This window comes from Lagenorhynchus albirostris, chromosome 1 (assembly GCF_949774975.1).
Source record: "Lagenorhynchus albirostris chromosome 1, mLagAlb1.1, whole genome shotgun sequence".
In the NCBI taxonomy this organism is placed as follows: Eukaryota; Metazoa; Chordata; class Mammalia; order Artiodactyla; family Delphinidae; genus Lagenorhynchus; species Lagenorhynchus albirostris.
The window spans coordinates 8,595,021-8,616,367 of NC_083095.1; the positions used below are offsets into that span (position 1 = coordinate 8,595,021).

Consider the following 21,347-nt stretch of genomic DNA (forward strand, 5'->3'; position numbering starts at 1 on the left):
TGAACCCATGTCCCCTGCATTGGCAGGCGGATTCTTAACTACTGCGCCACCAGGGAAGTCCCAGATTCCATTTTTTTCCCTGAAATACGGCTATTGGAATGTTCATATAAACGCCCCTTTGTTTGTATGTGCAAGAAGTTGTTAAGGGTGGAATTGGTGGTTTGTAACTATTTGAATCTTGACACTTATTAAGCATTAACAAATTGTAATTTAGTTGCACCAGTGAATCCTGGTTCTTTATGGGTGTTGACAGGAGCATTCCTTGTCTTTTTTTTTCTTTCTTTTTTTTTCTTATTCAAACAGAAAGTCACAAAAATTATAATTATCCTCATCAGTTCACTCAGTCCCATGTAATTAATTTGTTTTTCATCTTGATCTTTTCTTAGCACTTTTGTGAATTCATCAGTTTTCCATTAGAGTTCTGAGAATTCTTATTCATTCAGTTCAGCAGTATAATCAGTTACCAGAAACCTGTACTTGTCAGAGTCTTTTCTATGAATTCCTTGAAGGTGAAACCCTTTTATAGGAACATTTTTGCAAAAGCATCAGAGTACACCCAGAACTGTCTGTAAATGACAAAAGACTTAAAAATGACCACAGGTAAAGATTTGATGAAAGTTCATAATAATGCAATTGACAAGGAAATTTAGTTATTTCTAAGATATACATTTTAAAATAATAACTAGAATTATGACTTATAACATTATACCAGAACATATAAGATTTTTAGGAATTTCATGTAATGTCTGAAACATTAATATTAACATATTTCCATACAAATAACCCAAAGAAAGTTTAGTATTAGGTTTTTTTCCTTTTTTTAGCATTCCTTGTCTTAATCTTTTTTTTTTTTTTTGACATAGGACATGAAGTTTGAGGTCATTTTACTTATGATTTGTGTGTTAAGATTTCATTAATGATATTTTTCCCTGTCATATTCTGACAGGCAGAAGTGCCTTAGGACAGTCTTTTACGTGACGAAAGAAGCCCATGTGGTCCCAAATGGTGGGAAGAAGACTGAAGTGAGGCCCCCAAGAAATGTGTTAGTGGATAAATAAAGGCAAGACCACGGATCACCTCTCTTAAAAAGAGGTTTAGTCGGGAGAATAAAGAGAGCTAATTACCAGTCAGACCTGTTCCTACAGATGTCAGGATTGGGCCAGTAATCAGCAGACATGTTAGAAATCAGGTTTGTAAAAATTATCCTGGGCTTCAAGGCGTAGCAGGGGCAGTTTGCAGCAGGATATAATAGCACTTGGGTACGTGGCACTTTGCAGTTCACAAAATTCTTCCCTAACTTAATCTATGCTCATTTAAATAAAAGTATTTGTGTGCTTACTCTGTGCCAAGAGTATAGTAACCCTTAAAAGATAGGTGGTTTTCCTGACTTAGAGATGAGGAAACGGGGTCAGCAAGAATGGCTTCCCCACTGTACCGTGGCGAGACGGTAGTGGAGCCTGGATCGGAACCCAGGTATTTGGGTCTAATGTTTAGTTCTCTAAAACCATCTCTGTGAAGAAGGGAGGAAGGAAGGTGAGCATGATTTGATATGGTAGGTGTGCTTGATTAGACGGAGTCTGAATTCTGTATTAGAAAACTTTTAAAATAGACGTTCCTAGGTGGTGATAAATACTATCTCTTGGGCTTCCCTGGTGGCGCAGTGGTTAAGAATCTTCCTGCCAGTGCAGGGGGCACGGGTTCAAGCCCTGGTCCGGGAAGATCCCACATGCCATGGAACAACTGAGCCCGCGAGCTACAACTACTGAGCCCGCGTGCCACAACTGCTGAAGCCTACGTACCTAGAGCCTGTGCTCCACAACAAGAGAAGCCACCGCAGTGAGAAACCCATGCACCACAATGAAGAGTAGCCCCCACTCACTGCAACTAGAGAAAAACCCGCGCACAGCAACAAAGACCCAATGCAGCCAAAAATAAATAAATAAAATAAATAAATTTATAAAAAAAATACTGTCTCTTTTTGTATTATATGTTGGTAACTCAGAGATCAAGAGGAAACATCACATGTGTTTCACAAGATCAGGGGTTGGCAAATGATAGGTCTCAGGTCAGATCTGGCCCATGCCTGTTTTTATATGGACCGTCTAGTAAGAATGATTTTTACAGTCTTAAAGGCTTGTAAAAAGAAGAAAACAAGAAGGAAGAAGAAGAGTATATGACAGAGACTGTGCAGCCCGCAAATACTTACCACCTGGCCCTTTGCAGGGACAGTTTGCCGAGCCCTGCTCTGCATGATCAGGTCTCGTGGTGGTTGGGGAGCAGTGGCGAGGGAAGTAGTAGTTGTAGGAGCTGTTTGGTGAGCACCTAGTACCTGCTGAGTTGTACCGGGCGCTTTAGGTGCAGTATTTCATTTAACTCTAACAATCACTACAGCATTTTCATTCCCCTCTTAGAGCACTTGTGTCAGGTCACACAGCTAAATGATGGAGCTGAGGTTTGAATTTGCTTGGTGGTGCTGATCACCACGTTCTGACACACTAACAGCGACTGTTTGTGGGTTAGGGAGGGGACTGGGAGCAGGCAGGAGGAGGATGTGGGCAGGTGTGTAAATTGTAAGCATCTTCACTGTGGTGACGGTTTTACTTGTTGGCTGTTATGTAGATAGTTTGAACAATAGCACTTACATTTTTTTTTAGCTCTTCTGTAACCCCCTCCCCGCCACGGTATTACATGGTTTTTGCCTGCTGTGCTGTGTAAAAATGATACTCGCATCAGGTTGTCAAAGTGAGGGCTAGACTTTGGACTAGGGCAAAGCTCCTTGATTTCCCTGGAGAGCCCAAAGTTCCTCTCGTTGTGCCTGTCACTGAAATGGTCACAGTGGAATAGTGCCTCGTGGCCCCTAAGGGATTTTGACTTAGACAAATGGTAGAGATTTGAAAGTCATGTATGACGTTTTACCACTCTGGCTTGACCTACTCATTTACGTATTCAGCTCTAAAGCTCAGCAGTCATGATTATTTTAATGTTACACCGTTAGAAGAAAGATGAAAAATGCTACAGAAGCTTTGTTTCTAATTATTAAACATGGTCCTGCTTTATGTTCTCAGAATTTTCTCTGTTTAATCCAGTAAAATGTTCTATTTAGCCTTTTATCTTAATTGAATGTTCCACAGTTATCTCTTCTAGTACATAGCCAGTAATTTAAAACAAATTAAATTATTTTCTGGAGCTTAGTCAAACTAGGTTTTTTGTTACAGTTGAATCACAGGAGCTATCACCATATTCATTTAGCGATTATATTTATTCAAGAAGCTTTGTTTGCTAGGTTTGATTTAACTAGAGTGATTACTGGTGCCAGAAAAGCTGCTCTCGGATCATTAACTATTTCTGTAAGCTTCCCCATGTGAAATTGTAGTTTACAGTTGTAGTGTACACAACTGTCACAATAAAATGCTAAATCATAATAATTGCATCTTACTTTCCCTTATAATTAGAATTGTCATAAAAATAATTATCCTGGCTTATCTCAAAAGTACAGGTTCTGTTTTGTTTTGTTTTTTGTCTAGTTACAAACCTGCTGTTGATTAACTCGACTAAAGTGTGTATTATGGGAGAATTTAGAGAGTTTTCTGACCAGTGATTTACTCCCCTTCTCTCCCCTCCCCGCTTTCAGGGAATTGCAGACACGGCTCAGACCATTTACGAAACCGCAGCCCGGGAGCACGAGAGCAGAGGGGTGACTGGCGCTGTGGGCGAGGTCCTGCGCCAGATCCCTCCAGCCGTGGTGAAACCTCTGATCGTTGCCACAGAAGCAACATCCAGCGTCTTAGGTGGCATGAGAAACCAAATCAGACCAGACGTTCGGCAAGACGAGTCACAGAAATGGCGCCACGGAGAAGACTGACGTTTCAGACGTGGTTCTTCATGAAGATAATGAGGGTGGAAATAAGGAACAGAGAGTATCCCACTGGCAGCTTCAGGGGGAACTCGTTTAATTTTATTGTGCTCATCTCAGGAACAAAACCATTTCTTAGTGAAATAATTTAGTATCAAAACAACATGCAACCAAAACCTTTTGACATTTTAGGGCTAGTTTGGTACTTGCCTGTAGAATAGAAACGTTTGGTGGCTGGTGTCAAAAGTCCATGAAGCATCTGCTGCCCAGTTAGTGGAATGTTTGCTTCTATTAAAATGACTGTACTTTTCCGTGTTACAGACAGCTGTCATTGGAAACCTCCTTTTACAGTACAGAGTGCTCAGAAACATTGGAGCACTTTGAAAGCACTATTTACGTTGCTCTAAGGAGTTGATTTTTCTCCAGGTTTGAAGAGAATCACAGCTTCGAAACTTTCATTGAAAATGAGAGACAGAAGCCACAGGGAAAGTAAAACAAATAGGATTTTCAATATAAATACCCGTGAGGAAAAAATAACCTAGTCTGTTGGATTTAGTGTTCCCGCACTCGCGAACAATGTCGTTTCCATTTGCTCAGAAGAGCCTTCTGTGGGAGTTTGAGAACGTGAATGTCGCAGACTTGTTCTGTTGTGTTGCACTTTATTGTGTGTGTGTGTGTCTGTGTGTGTGTGTGTGTGTGTGTGTGTGTTTAGATTAATACAAGTTATGTGCTATATTCTATGTGTAATTTATAGAGTTACACAAAATATAAAGAGGGGTAAGTCTGAAGGTTTTTGGCAAAGGAAGGTAACTCAAATGTAATAACTTTCATTCATTCTGAGTGTAAATGAAAGTGTGCATTCTATAATGAACTGGGGCCCATCTAATTGTTTATATATTCAATTTTAAGCAGGTATAGTGCAAGGTTATTAGGAATGTGTGGAAAGGGAGATTGAAAGTGGTTTTTACTCTTTTGAAATTAACCAAAAATCCTCCAAATACGCCCTAGTCAGCTATTTCGAAGTACCATTTTTACTTGGTTAACAATGTACATTTTGATAATCTGTCAGGAATGAATAAAATATTTTTATTTAAAGGTAAAATTGTTTTATGCTTCCATGAATAGTTTGCTTCTCTTAGAGCATATTCATAGATGCAATACTAGAATTTATTCCAAGACCCTTGGGAACACTTTCTCAAAATTGATTTTGGTTAATATCAAGTAAATCATTACCTAGGAGTGAGAGGGAAATTGTTCTCAAGAACTCAACCTCTAACTTTAGATTAATCTAGCAGAAAGAAAATATAGGACTTTGTATTCATCCACTGTTTAAAGTTGCACGATGTACATCCTCATTTTCTAGAGTGGGGGGATGTCATCGAGGTGAATTTGGATTTCACAACTGCTTTCACTTTGGGGTTTGGAAAATGACATTGTATCAATTTCATTCTCTAAACTTTCTAAACAAGAAAGCAAATGTAAACCAAAAATCTGAACATTTAAAATTTATAAAATGATGTTAAATAGCATTTGATTTAATTTTGTTTTCTGTTTACTGCTGAAAAACTTAAAAGGATAGTGCTCAGAAAACCACCTGTTTAAGCATCACAGGACCGTTTATTACTCGGCCCTAGTTAGATGGAGTCCACCCAGAACGTGGTCCTGAACGCTAGCCATGGCTGTTTATTATATGAAGCTTCAGCCTGCTTCCGGGGTGCTTTCCAGGCACCCCCGCATTGACACCAGTATTTTCCCTTATAAGGGAACATGCTGTGTGTGATATCTGTGATGATTAATCAAACTGGAAAACACTTGCTCAAATTTAAAAATATAAAATCTCTTTATTAAATATATTTTCCGTACTACATCTAATTGAACTTAAATAATTAGTATAGGGAGAAATAATCCTCTTCTTTGTACTCTGAGTTGCAAATGGACCTGTTTTTTTTGACAAATTGGGTTTATAATCCCATTTAAACGTATGTCTTTATAGTGCAATTTCCATGGCTCTCTGTTCTGCCCTCCTGCACCTGCTTTTAATAGAATCCATGTTTGGGAACAGAAACCTTGTGTCTCAGAAAGATTCAGTGTCAAGGGTCTAGTCATTGTCAGTTTAACCAAGATGCTCTTTACTTGAGATGTTTACATAGAGGTCCTTTCTATATTTGAATACTTAGGCATTGTTAAATATCCTTAATTTTTTCAATAGTGTCTTTTCGAACTTTTACGTCACCATGACACAGTAGAGAGTGTTGGCAGGATCCTCGTGTTGCCAGATCTGTGACTTACCAAGTGGATGCTTTTGCCAAGACATTGGGTTTCTTTGTGCCTCTGGGTCCCTCTCTGTAAATGAAGGGGTTTCTTACGACAAAGCCCAACAGAGATTTTCGGATGAGTAGAGCGTGCGTGTGTATGCATGTGAATGATGACGTGGGATGTGGCACTCCGTTGAGTGCCCCAGGCCTCTGGCACCTGGGACGGGTGGTGGTGTCGAACGAGAGCACTGGCCACATCACACCCATAGTAGCCACAGCTCCTTCAGATCTCTGATCTCTTAGAGTAACGTGTCTCTGAACGGCCATGGTGCCTTCAAGGCTGACTTCTGAATGGAGCAAACTGAGCATGTCCACGTACTGCTGCATTGAGTCCACGTTACGTTTCTCCCCGAGGGGTCCAGGTCAGCGAGCTTGATCAGGATACGTTTGTGAGTTTCAGAACCTCACAGTGTTGCAGGAACATGTTAAGACCACTTTACGTTATACAGGCAGCAGAGGCCATGGTGACATCTTCTCTTGATTAGGATCCCCCAGTTTCCCTTCCTGTCTGTCCACAGATTGCTGTTATTTACAGATAGAATGTCCGCTCAGCATTTGCCTTTTAGGACAGATAGGATGCAATGTTTTTTTCTAGACATCATAGCGAAGACTTTCATTTTAGTAAAGCTTGGGTCCAATTTGTAGTCCCACTTAAGCACATATATTTAACATCAATATTTTTATAATGCAGACCTCCCTTTAAGAAAAAAAAGAAAATCTTCCCAAATAGCAATGTGCCTAAAATGAGAAAAAGACTAAAAACCAGGATTTCCTGCGACATGCTATGCGTCACTTCCCTCTCCTTTAAAAACTGTGTTTTGTAGGTTTGGTGCCTTTGTTCAGTTCCCAAACAGTCCAAACAACTACGTCTGCTCCTCGGGGGCCGCTCGCCACCCTCGGGTACTGTTGATTCAGGTTCTGTGCACCGTGTGTGCTCTCACCAGAGACGGGAGACGAGAGACAGAGGGCAGAGGCAGGTTAAGCAGTTTTAAACGAGGAATCCACACTTGCACTAAGTAGTATTAGGATTAACAATTAATTATCTTACCATGAATTTAGATCTTGTATATGTAAAAAGCTGCATGACTCAGCTTAAGAGAAATCATTTACCTTTGCCCCGCCTCAGTTTTCTCACACCTGAGGGGGGTGTAAATGAACTCTCAGCTTGTGGCAGTGTGGCAGGGCTAGTGGCCTGTGGTGAGCAGTCTGTTCCCTGTTTCCCTTCATATCCTCTTGACCTACTTAAGACACGAGAGAAAATGTCTATAAAGTTCTTTAAGCGTATTGAAAGTAAAGGCCTGTGCAGATGCAAAGCGATACTTTGCATCTGCAAATGCATCAACTGGACATACCCATTGGTACTAAATTGAATAACTCAAATATCAATATAAATTTGTGAGTCTTAGGTTAAAAAGGAAGGTTATTTGGGTAGTATATAGATAATGAAGGAAAGAAAAATTTTTTTCCATTACCAAGAAATCTTATTTCTGTGTCCCGGAAGGTATAGTCAGTCTTTTCATTGAGAATAACTGAGTGCTTTAATGCCAATTGAGTTTTATCTCAGAAGTTTCAGGATCATGCTAGGCATTGCTCCCTGTAGTAGACTTTACATGCACAGTGGCAAGTCAGCTAGTTTTAATCAGAAGTATTTTCCTTTCATTGTAGTGTCTGCAAATCAGAGAGAGAGAAGGCATTCTAACACACCACGATCGGCTTCTTTGGGGATGCGAAACTTGAGTTTCAACAATTCATATTTTGAAATGTCAGCAATTTTTAAAAACAGAGGTGTTAGACATTTTTGCTTCCTGTAACCAGTGTTGGCCCCTTGGTTTCAAGCATATTGCTTCATAAAAAGCACCAGATGGCTATCTGATGTATTTCAAGAGATTGTAGATGTGATGTTGGCTGACTCAGTGACATCTCTAATGCTCTGGGGGTGTTGAAATAGCAGCCCCTCCTTTAAGAAACATGTTTACTTTGCTGTTTCACATGTACTTTGTGTATATGAAATGGCAGCTTCCAATTTCTAGTTGGATTTGTCTTACATTGTTTGTGTAACTTGCCGGTCACACAGGACTGTTTGCTTTTTCATTGCGAAATTTGGTAGGGACGCCAATTCAGCTCTTATGTTAATCCATCCTGATTTATTTTAGACATTGAATTGATCTCACCAGAAGTAAAAAGCCTATGTTGTATATGTTGACTGTCGTTGCTAAGTTTCCTAATTGAGGTAATTATGCATATGAATACTTTAAGAATACTGATGCTATATGAGTATTTTTGTGGAAATGTTAACTTGTTAGTGTGACTATTATGAATTTAAGAATATTCTTGAAGAAAATTAAAATATTTACTCTTTGGAGTTTGCTCTAAACACTATTGTCTTTCACCAAGAAATGTTCCCTGTATAAAAAGCCTGTATAAAATACTTTTTGAGGCAGAGGGCAGGTCTGTGTCAGATCCTGTTGCTGTGAAATGGTGTTCCTATGATCCTGTGCTGATAAGTACTTCTAATAGCAACTCTTGTAGCTACCTGCTGCTGACTTCTGAGATGTATAGGGCATATAATGTTAGAATTTGCCACTCCTTCCCCTTTTGGGATATTAATCACTGCATTAGTTATCTTATCTCCACAATGTAGACTTGCAGCAAACACATCTTATAGTTTTGGTCTTAGGGACCTAGATAAATACTTGAAAAACCTGTTCTTTTTGGAGGAATATTATTATTTATAAAAGGAATATCTAAAAGAAATATTTATTCTTAAAGACAGTACTGTAAAATAAGTTTTGATGTGACAGATGTCATTATGTGACCATCCACTTTGAGCAATCATGGAAAAATCGTAAGTCACAACACACTCCACACATGACTCTTGTGAGAGAGGGAAGGGAACCTTTGTGAGGTGCTTGCTGTGAGCCAGGTTCTTTATATAACCCCAATAGCCCCTCTGAGGGGTGCTTGTAATAATCCCTCTTTTCCAGAGGAGGAGACTGAGGTTCAGAGAGGTCAAGGAAGTTTCTTAAGGTCCCATGGTTTGATTCCCGAAGCCCATGCTCATTCTAGGATTTTATTTTAAGAGGAACTTGTACCGTTGTCTAAATTAGCGAAAACTCTTCACTAATTAGGAAACCAAGGAAGGAGTTTTGCTAGAAAATGGAGATTATAGGCTCTTAGAATACTTTAGTCAGACAAACTTGCTTATCTTGCATCTCCACCCCTCTCCCCTCTCCAGGCTGGGCTCCAGCCACAGTCGTTAAGTCTGGGAGGAGGGCTAAGTTAGATTCTCTCCACTTTAGAAATCTTACCCTTGGGGCTGGATAAGCCTTTGCTGTGGGGCTGTCCTGTGCACTGTAGGGTGTTTAGCAGCATCCTTGGCCTTACCCAGTACGTGCAAGTAGCACCCCGTCCCCACTTGTGTAAACCAAAAATGTCTTCAGACATGGCCAAGTGTCCCCTGGGTGGCAAAGGCCCACTGGTGCAAACCACTGGGCCAAAAGCTCCCCTGGTGGAAATCATGTGCGGCATGGAGCGAGCACAGTGCGTAAGAGCCTCCCCACATTCCTTTCTGGAATATTCTGCCTGGTTCCTCCTTATCTCGGCTTAAAGATTACCCTTCTCAGGCCCAGCCACCCTTACCTCTTTATTACCTCATTATTCATTATAGCACACACTCCTCTCAACAAACTTTGTGGCATTTCTCTCATTTTAAATTCAACATTTGTTAAGTATTTCCTGTGTGATTGCTACTTTGTTCAAACCTCAACAACATGGCATTCACAGCCCGTACCAGCCAGGGTCCTGGCAGGAAGCAGATGGCCGGCCACTGGGGCGACTGAGGGAGGTGTAAGGAAGGGACTTGATTTAGCATAGGTGGGCAGGGGCAAGGGAGATCCACTGGCACCTCGGGAGCTGACTCGGCCTCAGCTCTGTGAGTCAGTGGTGGTGTCTGACTTTTTCCCGCTGACCTTGGACACAGGAACACGGGGCCGCTCCCCCTTTCCCATCCCAGCTATCAGGAGACTGAAGCAGTGCTAAGCCTCACCACAGGCCTGAGGGGACAAAGGGATAGAGTGATTCACAGAACCCGTAGCTGAAGGGGAGGGCTGCCTGATACAGCTGTGGCCTTAGGTGGAGCCAAGTAGCCAGAGGGGCCCAGACCGCTAAATCCCACCCTCGGGCTCCTGCTTTCCCACCTCCTGCTGGAGCCTCCCATAGGTTGAGCCTAACTTACTGCAGTATCTCAGGCTCAGCCTCCCCGGCAGAGAGCAGGGGAGAGGGGGTGGAGAGTGGATCTGGAGGGGCAAATGAAAGCTGTCCAGCACTCGGACATGATTTGTATTTGTACTATTGTCTTCATTCTGCAGATGGCAACACTGAGGCTTAGGATAAGTGACCTCCCCAAAGCCACACAATGTACTAGTTAAGGAACACTAGTCACTGATGACAGATAAACCCCCGAATCCCAGCAGCTTAACAAAAAAATTATTTCTCATTTACATCAAGTCCAGTCAGTGCTCCTGAATATCTGGCAGCTCTCCCCTAAGTGGTGCTGGAATAGCCCAGGCCCCTTCCATCTTGTGGCTCTGCCTTCCCATTCAGAATCTGCCTCACAGGAAAGAGGACAGCCTAGTGCTGGAGACTTTTGCCCACATTCTATTGGTCAGAATCCTGTCACATGATCACACTTGGCTTCAAGGGAAGCTGGGTAATGTAGTCTTGCTGTGCGCCTAGGCAGGAAGGAAATGGAGGTTGGTGGGCACGTAGCCAGACTCTTCTCCGCTGGAAAAAATAATGCACAACCGCAAAGTAGAGAATTATGTTTTATTTGGCAGTCTTTCTGAGGACTTCAAGCCCAGAAGACAGCCTCTCAGTTAGCTCTGAGGGACTGCTCTGAAGAGGGAAGGGAGGAGCCAGGATACAGAGGAGTTTTTGCAATGAAGACCAGGTAGTTGGACTTCAAAAGATTACTGTTAATTAAAGAAAATCAGGTCTCTCAAGTTAAGGACTTCAGCACTTTTCTGCGTATGGGAAGATGCAAGAGTCTGGGCTCCTTGAAACCATTCCTTTGATGTGCACCTCAGCTATCTGGGACCAGTATCCCCTGCTTTCCCATCCTGATTCCCCTCAGGGTGCACCACTGGGGGCAGATGCCATGGCTGAGGGCTGGCAGCGAGGTCATTTGTCTCCATCCTGAGTTCCCTCAGGGCTCACCATCAGGGCAGCTGTAGTGGCTTGGTGGCTGCAACATCCTTTGTTTAGTAATATGGCAGGCAACATTTTCCACTCACACTGCTACGTGCAGAGATGTTAATCCAAGAATGTCTTGACTCCAGACCCATGCTCTTAGCACAGGCTCTTGGAATTACAATCAGTTACACTCCAGGGTAATTTGATACAACCAAAGTTTGGATATTATTTTTTCCTCCTTGTTTGTTTACATTCCTGAAAGCAGTTCCTGCTGTAGCAAACACATTCAATTCAGCAAACGTTGCTGAGTAATGAGGCAGGATAGTATAACGTAGTGGTTCTCAAAATGAGTCCGTGTATGGGAATCAGCTGAGGAGCTTTAAAAATTCCAAAACCCATACCACACCCGAGACCAATTAAATCACAATATAATGTATTAAATGTACTTTTTGAAGGTGTACTTTAGAAGCTCCCTAGGTGACTAATTGCAGACAAGTTGGGGAACTGCTGGTATAGTGGCTAAGAATATATATTTTTGAGTCAGACTGCCCGGGTGTGAACCCAGGCTGCATTACTTGTTAGCTGTGTGGCCTTGGGGAAGTTGCTTAACCTTTCTGTGCTTCAGTTTCCTCCTCTGTAAAATGGAGCTAATAATAGTGTTGTTATGAGGATTACGCGAGTTAATCAGAACAGTGTCTGACACAGAGTAAGTACCATCTAAGTGTTAGATACTGTTACTGTTTCTCGAATGCCTGCTATGAGCAATGCCCTGGGCCAGAGATGAAAGATATGGTCCTCGATTTGGGGGAACTCAGAACCCAGTGGGAATACATCAGACTCTAATATAAAACAGCTTAGACACAGCTAATCACTCCAGCCATTTGTTCCTTATAAATGGAAATCAATTTGTTTTGCTTCTGGGAAATTGAATGGCATTTTACGAAGCCGAGGAAAGGAGCAGAAGCTGCTCAGAGCAGTTTTAGAATTGGAATTCCTGGTTTTGAAGACACCACCTGGTCTCCTCTTTCACTGCCATCCAGACATCTGCTTCCCTGGCGTTAAACACAGATCCGGGGCAGGCTTGGGAAAGCTGGGGGAGCCGCTTCCCTTTTTGGCCTGATGTTCAGGATTGACTGGTTACAGGGAAATTTGAGTTGAAGGGGACATCTTGGGTAGCATCTGGAAATAAAAGTCAAGGAGGGTGCTGGAGGCAAAGTCTTTTGGGTTTTGGGTTTGCTGAGAAAAATGAGTATTAGCACAACCTTACAGTAAGAATTTCTAAGGCTGTCAGAAGAGGGTAAAACATTCTTTTAAATTTAGATTTCACTGAGGTATAAAGGAAAACACGACTGCTCGTTGCCAAGTACTACCATTGCTTCCAAAACCTAATGTGAGCATTTGTCAGCCCAGATGTGGCCCATTTATTTTTAGAGTGATGGACCTCAAGGCTACAACTCAAAAAACACTTAACATTTAGTAAAAGTTAAGCACAATACCGCCCCCCTCCAAATATGCTATTTAAAAATCAGTATCAATGTCATAGCTCTATAGTTAGACATCCTCTTTCCATTTACAACAAGCACTTCTAAGGCCAATTAAATACCTCCCTTCCTTCTCCATTTCAGTTTAAACTTAAGCTTTACTTACTTCCCCTCACCCCACCCCCATTTTCTTTAAAATATTCTTTTCTTCAAAACCCTCCTTAATCCTTCATACCAGATTTCATTTTGAAAGCTATCTTCTTAGTCTTTATGTCTTATTTGCTGAGCTGGGGTTTCAGCCAACTCGCTACCCCAAGGATTGACCTTGAGCAAATCACTGAACTTGGCTGCACTTCAGTTTCTCAGTAGTTTTGATACCAATCAGCGTTCTTGGCCTTCTCCAATCAACAGAAATTGACAAGAGGCCAGACAAGAAATTCGGGCAAGGTTTATTGGGGCCCATGTGGTCACAGGAGGGACTGAGAACTAGTAACAGGTTCCCTTGTTTGCTCCCTGAGCGGAGGCAAGCTCATTCCTTATATGGGGTGAGGGTAGGGTTGTGTCCAAGGGTCAGGCTAGAGGGTGGCTTAGGTGGGTTGCCCACCCCTTTGGTGGTGTTGAGTGCAGGGGGCAGTACCCTGCTTTTGCTCCCAGTTCTTCAGAAGTGGCAGTTGGGTTTTTTGGTCTTTTTGTATCTTTTGTCCAGAATTTGCCCCAACTGTGCATATCTGCAGTTATTTTTTAGTCTCTTATAGATTCTTTGTATTTTGTAGCTCAAGGAAATGTTTGTCCAAGTGCAAGCACTGCAGCACAGCAGCAAAGGGTCCCAGGTTCCAGCCTTGAGGCAGGAGATAGATGGGCCCCTGGGGCAAACAGTTTTAGTTTGGTCCTGTGGACGGATACTCCGAGACAAGAATAACAGGACAATTGAGAGAGGAGGCTGGGCCCTGCCCAGATAGAAGTTAAGAGACCACATATTCCTCATTCTCAAAGTTAGGAGACCTCCCCAACTACACATGAACAGAAAGGCTCGTTGGAGGTCAAAAGGGAAGTGATGCTAAGTGGCTAAATCTACCCATAGTCCTCTTCAGTAGAATCCATCTTGGCTAAGAGATGCACACGCACACGTGGGAAGATACTGAGATACACCAAATACGGACTTTTTGAACTCAGCAAATCAAAATGATTGGCAAAAGGAAACCCAGAAGAAATGCCCCATAAAAGTGATTCAAACTGCCACAAGGGCACGACTCTCTCTTTGAGCCTGCCTGTGTGTCTATCCACATGTACTGTACATTTTTTTTCCTAATAAATAATTTACTTGTTTCACTACTTTCCTTCTTTGTGGGAATTCTTTTTCTGCAAAGCCGTAGGGCCAGAGCCTTGTCGCTGACCACTGGTCTAGTGGCTAGGATTCGGTGCTCTCACTGCCGCGACCCGACCTCAAGCACTGGCTGGGAACTGAAACCCTGCTTCAAGCCGCTGCTGGCCGAGGCCACTCAAGATCAGCCTGTCTCAGTTTATCTGTTGGATGGATCACTACAAGGGGAAACACTGAATCAACGATATGTGACACCCATTTAAAATTGGAGAGGCTCTTGCCAATTGCCCTCTTATAGAAGTTGTACCTACTGACGTACCCAGCAACAGGGCTCAAGGGCAATTGTTGCCTTTACACGTTTCCATGTTTTGTTAAGCTTTGTAACCTATCTGTTGTAACCCATTCAAGGACCTGCTTTGAAAAGTTGTGCAGAAACATTTCTGGGGAAAGAGCACTCTTCCTTCGAGGCCAGCAGGGAGCGCCCGCTCCCCTCCTGAGTGGAACTTTGGTTTCTAGCATTTGCCCCCTACAAAGCCTCTGCAGCCCATCTGAGCCTGCGCAAATTCTGACCCCGCGCACGGTGGGAAGGTTTCGGAAAAATCCTATCCCTACCCTTTCGCAAGGCTCGTCTGTGGCAGCGTCCTCTTGGTCGAGGAAATAGCTTAAATTTAAAATGAAAATGTCATTTGATTTCACAATTAATTTCTCCCTGTAAATACTGGTTTGAGCGGTAAAGCACAGCCAGCCCCTCTCTCAATCCCCGAGGCTTGTGAAAGTTGCCCTGGTGCAATTTTCACAACAGGTTGATAAGGGAATATTTGGGACCTGAGACAACAGAAATGTGCTTTATCTTCAGATAAAGATTTTTTTTTTTTTTGCGGTACGCGGGCCTCTCACTGCTGTGGCCTCTCCCGTTGCGGAGCACAGGCTCCGGACGCGCAGGCTCAGTGGCCATGGCTCACGGGCCCAGCCGCTCCGCGGCATGTGGGATCTTCCCGGACCGGGGCACGAACCCGCGTCCCCTACATCGGCAGGCGGACTCTCAACCACTGCACCACCATGGAAGCACCAGATAAAGATTTTTGTTGTGTTTTCCCAGCAGGCGGTATGTAAAGGTGAGTCTGAAACAGAAGCCTATTTAAGCTTCTCTGCTAATTCATTCCTCTACTGGGAATGCAGCCCCAGCCCTGAATCCTGCCACTCAAGGCTGGGGCTAGGGTGTGGCGGCTGAGGCCCTCGCCTTGGGCACAAAGTTTAAGGAAGGCGGGGTGAGTACAGGAGCACAGCAGTAGTCAAGATAATAATTCAATGCAATGTTTTTCAAAACTCAAAATGAATGCCAAACACCCATGATGAACAAAAGAGTGACATTTTAAATAAAGACAGGATGACCCATGCACCTCCGTGCTCATCTCAGTGGCCTCCCTCTCAGCCAGGTCTGCTGGACCCTGTCTTTCCTTAAAACGTGATGTTTTGCTCATTATGACTGAATCACATTCTTCCCTTTGCTCCCTCTTTCCCAGTCTTACCCACCCCTCCACCCCCATCACAAGGTTGGCTATAGTATGATGTGGGGAAAATAACATTGGAAGAAGCCACAGGGCGAAGGTGAGGGGTATTTATTGTTAAACACTGGGAATGATGCCAGAATCAATGATGGCTAGTTGCTATAAACGATGTCACTGTTTGGACTGGAGGAGAGCTTCTGCTGATATTAGCAAACATTTATTGCATGTACAATGCTGAGTGATTCTCTGTGTTTGGCTATTTAATCATTCCAACTGTTGTTTGTGCAGAGTCCCCACTCCCCACCGCCCCATCTCCAAGCGTGCCGGCCTCCAAGCCTCCCTTTGCTCACACTTTCCTAGCGCCATGGCTTCTCCCCTTCCCTTTGTTAAGTTCAATCCTTCAAGGGCTGAAATTCTACCACCTCCAAGAAGTCCCCCCAGATCACTAGCCTTTCCTAGAGGTCTTTGTTGAGTAACTGGATCAGATCAGCCAAAATGTGGTTCTCAGCTGGGCATGGGGGATGATTTGCTCCCAGAGGACATTCGGTCGTATCTGGAGACATTTTGGTCGTCACACTGGGGGAGGGCGGATGCTCCTGGCGTCTAGTGGGTAGAGTCCTGAGATGCTGCTAAACTTCCTACAACGCCCAGGCCAGCCCGCACAACAGAGAGCTATCTGGGCCCAAATGTCCTCAGGGCCAAGAACCCTGCATCAACCTTGCTAAGGTATTTTGTGAAAACTCAAGAATCAGATTTGCATTTCACCAACAGGCTTTCATGTTTTTATGCAAGATGTTTGGAACTTGAGTCCCGTGGAGTAAGGGATGGGCAAGGTAGTAGGAGCTGGGGTTTGAGGACACTCCTGTCTTCCTGCCTCAGTTCTGAACTAAAGGAGGCAACAGGGCTCAGCAGATGGGGCCACCACGTTATCTTTTTTTTTTTTGCCGTATGCAGGCCTCTCACTGCTATGGCCGGACACGCAGACTCAGCGGCCATGGCTCACGGGCCCAGCCGCTCCGCAGCACGTGGGATCTTCCCGGACCGGGGCACGAACCCGTGCCCCCTGCACCGGCAGGTGGACTCTCAACCACTGCACCACCAGGGAAGCCCGTTATCTTTGTTACTGAGAAGAACTCACTTGGACAGTGTCACTCAGGCATGTGACAACAATGGGCTTCTTAGTTCTGAATCCCAGGATCAGGCTGACTTACCCACACAGGCCCAGAGAGTGCTGACAGTTTCCCGCCTCTGAGGAAGAACCTCATGGCTGAGAGAAGCCTGGGGTCTGCAGACAGCACTTCCCAAAGAGTGAGTACAGAGGAGGGAACTGCACTCTGTAGGCTCAGTTCTTTCTTTATGAAACTGATCAATCAGATAAATCACTTTTCTTCCTTGGAGAGGAGTAAGGGGTGGGCAAGAGGCCCAGAGTTTAGGGAGCAGTCCCTCCTCATTGAAACCTGCTGAATCAGTGAGGATGAGCTAGGTTCTGCTGCAGTAAAAAACATCCCCCAACTCTGTAGCTTAAGAGCAACAAAGGTTGATTTCTCACTCATGCTGCATGTTTAACACAGGGGCCCTGCTCTTCTAGTCCTTCAGGGGTCCAGGCTGATGGGCTGTACATCTTAATGACACCACGGTCTTGACACAAGTCCCCAGGGTTCGCTATGGCAGAGGAAAGGAGGTCACAAAGAATTCTGCTCTTAAGTGCTCCTGCCTAGAAGTGACACACGGGTGCCCTCACATTGGCCAAAGAAGTGCGAAGGCAACTCTTAGCTTCAACAGGGTGAGGAAGTTCAGTCCTCCCACTTCCCAGAAGGACGGGGAACTAGAATTGTTGGAGAGCAGCAGTCATGTCTCGCGCAGAAGAGTGACGAAGGGTTTCCTGCCCCTCCCACTGCCTCCATCAACACTGGTCAAAGGCACTTCCATTGGAAAGACAAGGTTATCTCAGGGAGTGTTTTCCAGGGAGCCACTTGACAGGGCTGGAGGACTAGACATGGCAGGAGAAGAGCTGGCCCTGATCCCAGACCCCACATGGATGGTGTCACCTTGGGACGGGCAAAGCATTCTGGGCCTCAGTTTTTCCGTCAATAAATTGAACAGGCTGCACTGGCTGATCTCTTCCACGTCCTGTGAACTCTCCGAAGGGACCAAAAGTCTTATTTACTCTGCACCCCTATGCCTCGCACAATACCCGCCCTGGATTGAACACTCAGTATGTGTAGTCAAAGCACTGAATGAATTAGCTGCTCTGATTCCATCTGAGTTTGGGAAGGTCACGGTTGGGGTGCTCCCAGCCCACCATCATTACGCCTATCCCACTGTGGTTTTTAACTCTATCCAAGGTCAGCTCTGTGCCTACTGCTCCCCCCTGCTCGACCCCCAGAAGCAGAGCCACTAGCTGACTGGCCGCTTATCGCAGGTGGGTGGGTGAACCCAGCCAAGACCAGCAGAAGAACCGCCCAGCTGAACCCAGCCCAAGTGGTCAACTACGGAACTATGAGCTAAGGTGCTTGTTTTAAATCATTAAGTTTGGGGGTGGTTTTTTTTCAGCGATAGATGACCGATACGCTCTTCAGGCTATTGTCCATGTTCTAGTGAAGTGATCTCTCTGAAACGCAGGCCTGAATGTGACACTCCCCTGCTCAGAGCCTCCATTGACTGGCATGGCCTTCTGATACTTTTCTGTCTCCCGAAACTCCTGGAAAGTAAGCCTGGCCTCTTGCTCATTGCCTTAAATCCAACCCCAGACACAAGGAGCTCTGCCACCATCAAGGCAACTCAAATGGTGGCGTCCCTAGCAATCAGGTCTCTTCTCTGAACTCCCAGCCTCGTGGGCATCCCTGGTCTGGACAGAGCCCTGCCCCAGGAGTCCAGCTCACTGGGTAACCTTGGGTAATTCTCCACCCATCTCCGGGCCTTGGTGTCCTTGTCTGTGAAATGGAGGGGCTGAGCTTGATGATATTTTCTTTTTAAAACTTGTTATTAGATTCATAGCTCCCTCGTACTCTTTACTCAGTATCCCTCAGTGGTACTGTCTTACCTCAGTATGGTACGATGTCACAGCCAGGAAGCTGACGGGATATAATTGTTCAGCTTTTATTCAGATGGTACCAGTTTGACATGCACTCATATCGATGATATTTAAAGCCTCTTCTAGGTCATAGGAGGGAAATTCCCACCTGCTCTTTATCAAACTTGTGACTCACCTCCGGAGAACAAGAAACTGCCTGTGACACCGGGGAGTCTCCCCAGGCTGGGATTTAGTGGGGCTTAGCGCTTCTCGGTGCCCGTGATGGATGGGATGGTGGATGCGGCAGGGGAGGGAGGCCAGCAGCCATGGACCCACATGACAGGCCCAAAGCTGGAAGTGGATTGGAGAAGAAGCTCCATGTCTGTACTCGGCCCTTCAGAGAGAGAGAGAGAGAGAGAGAGAGAGAGACAGAGACAGAGAGAGTGGGAGCTGGGGCGCTGGAGCTGGCGATGCTAGGAGACCCTTTGCTAACCCGCCATGCCAGGTGTTCGTTAGCCCTACAAGGTGAGGTCTGGGTCTGGACCCAGGTGTGAAATATTCCAGGCAGGCACGTCCACTCATGGGAACTCAAAAATATTAATGTCTCCCTCAGCATTGATCCTCTTAACCAAGGCAGGAATTTCCTCATCTGCAAATGAATAATTGACCTTCCCAGTAGAAGAACAGAATCCTAACTGTGGGGTTTGCCAATTTCTGTCCTGCTGTAGGACCGTGCACTGTGCTTTGGTAAATGCGACGGGCATTCCATAAGTCAGGTGTTTGCTTATCAGAGCCCGTGTTGACAGTCTACTGTTGAACTTCAGGCCGATGAGCAATGTTCTGATTTCTCAGGCCAGCACACTCTTCTAGAACGTGGGATTGTTCTTTGCAACCCCTGTAAGGATTGTTGTAAGCTACAGCTTTAAAGCAGGAGCTGAGAAAGAAGGAAAGAGGGCATGTTGGGGTCACTGCACAAGAGACGATGTTATTTTCTCTTTCCAACTCTCTCTTCTTGCCGGATGCTTCTGCCTATTCTGGCCACTTTGCTACGGGGCTTTGCTCACTGGATTCCTGTGCAGGGGCTCAGAAATTGCATCGCGCTGGAGGCAAGCAAGCCCAGTGAGTGCAGCCTCCGCCCCTGGGGAAGAGGCCTGATCTGTCAGCAGGGGCGCTGCTCCTCGGCTCCCTGGGGAAGCCCCAGGAGGTCAGCTCCAAGAGGACCAGGGATGCTCCTCTGTCTTGTTTCCTGCTTAAGTTCCCTACTTAAGTGCCCGGCAAAAGCAGATGCTCAATAAATATCAGATGAAGGAATGAGTGCAGATTCAGCATTGCAAGAGCTTCCAAGTGTTCAAGGGAAGCCCCGAAGATGGATTTTTTGTATGGAATTTAACTATTTGTTAAGCACCGTGTGGTCCAGAGTAGATACGTGTGGAGGCGGGATCCTGCTTGTTGACCTAAATCCAGGCCACCTGAGCATCTCTCTGCTCTCCAGGAAACCTACAGGGGCTGGGGCACTGATCAAAGTGTTGTCCCTGATAGCTTATGAGGGCCAGGTGGCCCAGCCCCTGCCAGCTTCTCCATCACCAGGCTCCAGCAACACCGGCGTCCTTTCCATTTCTTGAATGAATCTGGGTCGTTGCTGCTATCGCATAAGGACAAGTCCTTCCCGTGCAGCAGGAGAGGCTGCTCCTCCCCCGTCCCGCACTGTTCCGTGGAGACTGGCCTTGGCACCTGGCCTACTGGCCTCTCCTCCCCAGGTCCTTCCATCATCTTGCCTGCCTGATAACCCATCCCTCACCTCGCTAGTCTTTGACTGTCTTGTCCTTCTATTCCAACCATGCAGTGCCATGGCTGTCCTTGGTCCTTGTCATCTCCTGGGATGGCCCCACCTTTGGAAAGTTCTGTGCAAACATTCTTACTTGTGGCCACAGCCTCCTATTTTTCTTGCCCTCTCATCTAGGTACGCCTGCTACGCCTGTTCTTTAACCATATCAACAGTACTCCGCTTCCCTCATCTCCTATGTTCATTTTCTTCCCCAACTGAGCCATTTCCCATAGTATAACCAGAATCCCCAACACCCTTGAACGTTGGCTGCCCATCTGACATATCCCCAACTCTGGAGCAATCCACTGTCTACCGTTCTCGGGCCCGCTGAGCTTGGCTAGAGTAATTCACATAAGAAATGCATGCCTCCTGGCTCCAGCCGGGCCCTCAAAGCCGCTGGAAGACCATCAGGCTTCCCTCCCTGCCCTTGACCATCATGTATCCTCCCAACACCTGCATCCTCCTCAAACCTCGAATCCTTCCAGGGCCGCCTCATCCTTCCTTCCTTCCTTCATCCTCCTCCTTAACCTATGAACCATCCTGTCTCCGGATCTGATTAGTTTCTTTTCTCTGGAACACTCCTTTCCCCCATTTTGCTTGTCCTTTGGGACTCAGCTTCTATGTCTCTTCCTCTGGGAAACCCTCTCAAGCCGTCCGCTCCCAGCACCCCAGGCTGGACACCCCTTCTCTCTGCTCCCAGAGCACCTGCTCTCACCTGACAGCAGATCACCCTACTCTGTGACACTGTCCTAATTATCGTCCCTGTTGCCACAGCCTCCTGGAAGACAGACTTGCTCAGGTTCACTGCTGGGACCCTCGCAGCAAGAAAGATACTGAAGCA

General features: G+C 45.3%; 1 protein-coding gene across 2 annotated transcripts in view; it reads left to right on the top strand.

Moving 5' to 3' along the window:
- ATG2B (autophagy related 2B) overlaps positions 1-8,530 on the top strand; it is a 78,312-nt gene extending 69,782 nt beyond the window's left edge. For both annotated transcript variants that reach the window (XM_060164299.1, XM_060164295.1), the window contains one exon: positions 3,632-8,530. In XM_060164299.1, coding sequence (XP_060020282.1) covers positions 3,632-3,862 — 231 coding nt within the window. In that variant the 3' untranslated portion in view covers positions 3,863-8,530. The remainder of the gene's footprint in view (positions 1-3,631) is intronic.
- Positions 8,531-21,347: the final 12,817 nt, after the last annotated feature.